The sequence below is a fragment of the Coptis chinensis genome, chromosome 3 (assembly GCF_015680905.1).
Source record: "Coptis chinensis isolate HL-2020 chromosome 3, ASM1568090v1, whole genome shotgun sequence".
Classification (NCBI taxonomy): domain Eukaryota; kingdom Viridiplantae; phylum Streptophyta; class Magnoliopsida; order Ranunculales; family Ranunculaceae; genus Coptis; species Coptis chinensis.
In genome coordinates this window covers 72,357,999-72,363,998 of record NC_141458.1, presented here as the reverse complement: position 1 = coordinate 72,363,998, position 6,000 = coordinate 72,357,999, and the positions used below count along the sequence as shown (strand labels likewise).

The 6,000-nt window shown below is 39.5% G+C and overlaps 1 protein-coding gene across 1 annotated transcript; it reads left to right on the top strand.

Annotated features, from left to right (window-relative positions):
- Positions 1 to 659: 659 nt before the first annotated feature.
- On the top strand, positions 660 to 1,043 carry LOC147510701 (uncharacterized). The gene has a single exon (XM_086598222.1). It carries the CDS (start codon positions 660 to 662, stop codon positions 1,041 to 1,043), a length of 384 nt encoding a protein of 127 aa, XP_086454348.1.
- The last annotated feature ends 4,957 nt before the right edge of the window (positions 1,044 to 6,000 follow it).

Here is a 6,000-nt window from a genome sequence, read left to right as displayed (position 1 = left end):
TGCCAACTTTTATGAAGCCAAAGGAAAGTGATACTTTATTTTTATATCTAGCAGTATCTGACTTTGTTATTAGTTCGGTACTAGTAAAAGTGGAAGATAGGGTTAAGAGACCTATTTATTTTCAATCCAAGACCATGCTCAAGGCTGAAACTCGATATTCGATGTTGGAAAAATATGTATTAGCTCTCCTATATTCTACTCAAAGGTTGAAACCCTACTTCCAATCCAACTTAGTCATTGTCGTGACAAATCTTCCTTTTAAGCAAACTTTAGCCAAGACAGCTAAGTCAAGAAGAATGGCAAAGTGGTCAGTGCTTATCGATGAGCTTGGAATTGAATATAGGCATAGGGTGTCAGAAAAAAGGAAAGTCTTGGCAGATTTCTTAGCCGATTTTCCTGCTGAAGATGAAAATTGGAAGATTGAAGAAGATAGTTACTTAAATTTGCAAGAACCAGATGATATAATGGATGAAGATGATCCATGGGCTGGCACAAATGGGTGGATGCTTTTCGTAGATGGATCATCATGACAAAAGGGGTGTGGTATCGGAGCTATTCTGATAATCCCTGAAAATCAGAGACTAGAGTTAGCAGTAACTCTGGGGTTTCATGCATCTAACAACGAAGCAGAATATGAGGCATTGATAACAGGGTTGGAAATGGCTAAATCGTTAAATGTCAAAGAATTATCAGTATTCAGTGATTCTCAGTTAGTGGTCAACCAAATCAATGGAGGATATTCAGCAAAATGTGATAACATGATCGATTATTTGAATTTTGTTAGATTGAAGCTCAAAAACTTCAGCAAAATCAAATTTCAGCACCTCGATCGAGGAGAAAATCGACATGCAGATGCTCTAGCATATGTCGCTGCTATGCTTGCAAATACAGAAGGATGTCTTTTGCACATTGGTGTTCAACAAAAACCAAGTATCGATACTAAATATTCAGAGGTTATAGAGGTAGATACGCTGGGGGCGTCATGGTTAAGCAGCTATGTTTCATTTTTGTCTAAGGGTGAATTACCAAAAGATAAAAAATGAGGCCAGAAGGTAAAGGCAGGGGCTGAGAGATATCTACTAATTGATAATGAGTTGTATTGGAAAAACCCTGGTGGACCACATTTAAAATGTATATCAATTGCCAAAGCTAGCCAAATCATTGCGGAGATGCACGAAGGGGAATGTGGAAATCATTCGGCTGGAAGATCATTATCTAACAAGATAGCGCGGCAAGGATACTTCTGGCCACATATGCGAAGAGATTATCTTCGATATGTAAAGAAGTGTATCCATTGTTAGAAGCATGGAGATGTTATTCATGTTCCAGCAGAAGAGTTGCATTGTGTATCGAACCCATGGCCATTTTCCCTATAGGGAATGGATATTGTCGGCCCACTAATACCTGGGAGAGGTAAGAAAATATTCATGCTTGCTGTAACTGACTACTTCACGAAATGGGCATAGGCTATAGCATTGCAGCATATCAAAGAGCAAGACATTATCAGTTTTTTGTTTGAAAGAGTTGTTTGTCGATATGGTTTACCATATGCCATCATATCTGATAATGGACCCTAATTCATCGGTAGCAAGGTGAAAGATTTTTTTAGAATCATACAAAATTAAGCACTTCACATCGGCACCTTATTATGCTCAAGATAATGGACAAGCTGAAGCGACAAATAAGACTATTATGGATAACATCAAAAAGAAGCTGGATGACAAGAAAGGGTTATGGGTTGAGGAATTAAACAGCGTGCTATGGGCATATTGAACAACTCCAAGGGTGGCTACTGGGGAGTCGCCATTTACTCTAGCCTATGGTATGGAAGCAATCACTCCAGCCGAAATGGTGGTATCGACATCCAGGACAATGTTTGTAGAAAAGGGGATTAATGAACAAGGGATGCATACAGAGGTCCTAAATTTGGAAGAAACAAGAGAACAAGCAAGAATAAAGTTTGATTCTTATCACAGATAGCTCCGAAAGGCATTCAATAAAAAGGTCAGAGAAAGAAGGCTCCAAGAGGGTGATGATAAGAGCCCAAAACTGTAGTTTTAACCCTGAAACAGTCATACTTTTAGACCAATTATGTGAGCAATAATTAAGAGTTAACACTGATTACGTGTTTTTATGCATTTCAGGCTTCAAAGTCCATTATGTGCAGAAATGTACCACTTTAGCGAGATAAAGAAGCAAAGGTCGGTTGCTAAGGAGTTCTGTAATTAAAGGCCAAGATTGAAGAAGACAAAGCCTTTCTAAAGCCCGGTCAAAAGCTGAAAAGTCGACGCCGGGCGTAAAACAAAGACACAAAGTCAGCAGAACTTTCGAAGGCCGTATCTTTGGACTCAGACCTCGGAATTAGGCCTACCTTATGTCAAAACGACCGGCTCGGAAAGCGCTTTCCAATGGTCCAAGCCTTGACCCAACCAGAGGAGCAGAAGTGGACGAAAAGTCTGTTGAAGCCAACTGTAGCTGAAGAGGCCTTTTTGGACTGAAAGAATTGGGTTTTGGGCCTGATTCTCTGGCCCAAAACATGGCTCCAAGCCCATGCACGATTTTTGGATCTGAATGTATAAAATCCAAAGCTTCACTCTTGGTTAATGGTAGATAGATAGGGTAGATAGTTAATGGTAGCTAGTTAGACCTAAAACAATATAGATAATTCTAGATCTAGTTTCCAGTATTTTAATTAAGTTTTAGTTTCATTTTCAATTCTTGTTTTAGATTAAGTCTTTGAATCATTGTTCTTGATTGATTAGATAAATAAAATAGTTATTTTGTCAATTTTGATTTTTGTCATCTCAATTTATAGATCTAGTTTTAATTCTTGTTGGTTACCATTTCTTAGTTGTTAATTAGATTTTAATTATTGTTTAATTTAGATTAGTAAATTTCGAATCTTGATATTATGTTTAGTTTAGATTCATATGGAAATGATTGCGGAATGATTCTCAGCTAAACCTCCATTAGAGGGGGTTGAGAAGCCTTGATGAAAGCTTGATTCCGATTATCGTAGAGTCATCGTAATTTCTATTCCACTCTAGAAACGATTAATTCGCCATGAGAATGGGTTTAATCGTTCACATGCTAGTTATGAATTGGTAGAAATGTCATGTGTAATTAGGGATTAGGAAGAACCAATTGTTCTCACAGCGATTCAATTCGGATTACTGACGATTCATCGTTAGTGAGTTAAGTTGAGTTAAGGTAGAATCAATCCCCCCTAATTCCTTATTATAGAATCAACGTAGTATTTCCGTAGTTGAATCAATTGTAGTTTGTATCTTGTGGGTAGTTGCATCGTGGTATAATTCCCCTCAAAAACTCTCATTAGACTTAAGACCCATTAGTTAACTATGAAATCATTCCATGCTAGAGAACTAGGAGTGGAACGAACTTCCTACTCCACTATATCTGTTCAATAGAAAGAGAGTAGAAACTTTGATAAATATAGACACGTAATAAGTTTTAGTTTACTTACGTTTTGAGTTCATCGCTCATTTCGTAGGTAAACTATTCATTTTTATGTTTTATCAAATGGCGCCGCTGCCATCTTAGTTTCACTTTAGCATTGTTTTCATAGTATAATTAGTCATTTTAAGTCCCATTAAACCCACCCACCCTTGTTTGATTCATCTTGTGGTTGTCCGTTTCAGCGTTGAAAAGTTCCGCAAAAATACCGCGACACGGCATGCCGCCCTATCCGAAAGCACAATACCGCCCAAAGCACGGAATCTTGAGCGACCACCCCCCACCGAGCGACCAGCCCCATACCGAAAAGTGACCCCGCTTAAGTTCTTTGGAACACGGAGCGCCGAGCGCTGCTAAGCTGAAATTTGCCGGATTTCCACGAGTTTGTTTTAATTTCGATTTTTCAAGTTTTTCGTGTTTTAACTTGTTATATACACCGAACACGCCAGAAACAAGACGCTATTCATAAAGCGAAGCAAGGACCTTAATCGGTATTTCTTTCTTCTACACCTCGCATCTCCGTTAGAGGTTTCTACTAGTATATCGAATTGTTTGGAGTATTGCATGTTTAGTTAAGTTCGACTTAGTCTTGCATGAGATTAAGGTCTCGTCGAAAAAAACAACTAACGTAATTACACCACGAACGTCAACAAACAAGTCTATCTAGTTTCCCACCCACTACACCTCTACCTACTATTTCACACACACCACCTAATATTATGGATGAAGAAAGAGAGACTCCTCTCTCGACTTTTATAAAGCCTTGAAATTTATAGCCCTAAATCTTGCATCGTTCTAGCGGACCCGATTGGGGATTTTCGCATCCCCCAAATATATTTAATTTGTTACCCGCTTTTCATGGTTTAGACCATGAAAAACCTTATCGGCATTATCGCGTAGGATTGAACAAGTCCTTACAACATTCCACCATCCTACGGTTGGTGCGGAACAAATTAAATTGAGGGTATTCCCTTTCACCGATAAAGCGGCGTCTTGGTTAACTGCCTAAGCTACTTATTTCGGGACTCGTGGGCCAAACTTGTTCAAATTGTTTATGGAACATTTTACCCACCCCTAAAGACGGATGAAATGCTTTCCAAGATTCACTTCTTTTCGGACGTAATCCTCATGAATCATTTTCGAGGCTTGGAATCGTTTCACCGATCTCCTTATAGAGTGTCCACACCATCACCTAACAAAAGACACGTTAGTTCGTGCCTTTTTCAAAGTACTCCCTACACCACCATAAAAGAAGTCCTAGACATAATGAATGGGGGTAGTTTCCTAAGTAAAGGAGCCTCGTGAGGCATATAAATTTTGGAAGATCGGACTAAGCGTAATAATAATGGGGGTAGTGACGATTACTCCCGGCTCGGCTAGTTTCTTCTTCAACAGCTAAAGGCTACCAAGATGTTTGAGGTTAAATCAGATCCCCGAGCTTAAAACTCTAATTGAATCCCTCACAAAAAGGTAGAGGCAATTTTAGACAACAAAAGCCTATCCCCGTCATGAATGTAAATTCAAATCCATGTAGTTTCATTGGAGTCCCCGAGCATCCCGACTCCCCAATCGTCCTATAGCCTATGAACATTCTTATTCCATTAATAGTGAACCTAATGCCCCGGAGACAAAATCCCAACTTCGGTTGGAGAAATAACCAACAAGTCACACCTACACGGCATATAATCAATATGTTAGGCCAACGCACGCTTATAACCAAGCTCCACCACAACAAGGACAGGATCAGGGTAATTATAATAATTATAACAACCAAGCGCAACCTCGACAAAGTCAAGCACAAGGTCAATGTAGTTATAATAATTATAATGCTAATAGAGGTATCGTTCCGGTAAATAATAACTATCACAATCCATAAATAATCAAGGCGAGATAGTTCCATCCACACCACCCGTGACTACTACACCCACACAACCGGATCGTCTTGACACCTTCATACAAGTGAGCCAACAACTTTTCCAAACCATGGCTCAATCTAACCAACAGATTCTACAATCCGTTAATAATTTAAACCAACAGTTAGCCCAAGAGAAAGCCCAACCAAAAGGCGTGTTTCGGTGCCAAGCGATACCCAACCCTAGAACGACAAACCGCGGCCTTTTGAGGTAAACGGTAATACTAGTATGCGGAAACTACATCCGTAGGTCAGCTAAATGCCATCACCACTCTCCGCTCGGGAAGAGTGGTTGATAACAAAGTAACTATACCTATAGTTACCCCATCGATACTCCTACACCGGATATCGAACTAGATACCGAAATAGAAACCGAAGAACCTACCACTGTAGAGGTACCAGTTATATCACAACCTAAGAAACAGAAAGCCAAGGTTACACATCAAGTCGAGCCATACGCTAAATATAGAGCGAAACCACCGTTCCCCTCGAAATTAGCCATGCTAACCGGGGATACTAACTTTGAGGAGATTAGGAACGTTTTCAAAAATCTAACGATAAACTTTCCTTTTCTCGAAGCTATAAAAAGCTACCTAACCACGCTAAGTTTCTTA

What these genes read in the sequence shown, in the direction of transcription:
- LOC147510701 (XM_086598222.1), top strand. Translation starts at nt 660, where the DNA reads ATGGCTAAATCGTTAAATGTCAAAGAATTATCAGTATTCAGTGATTCT.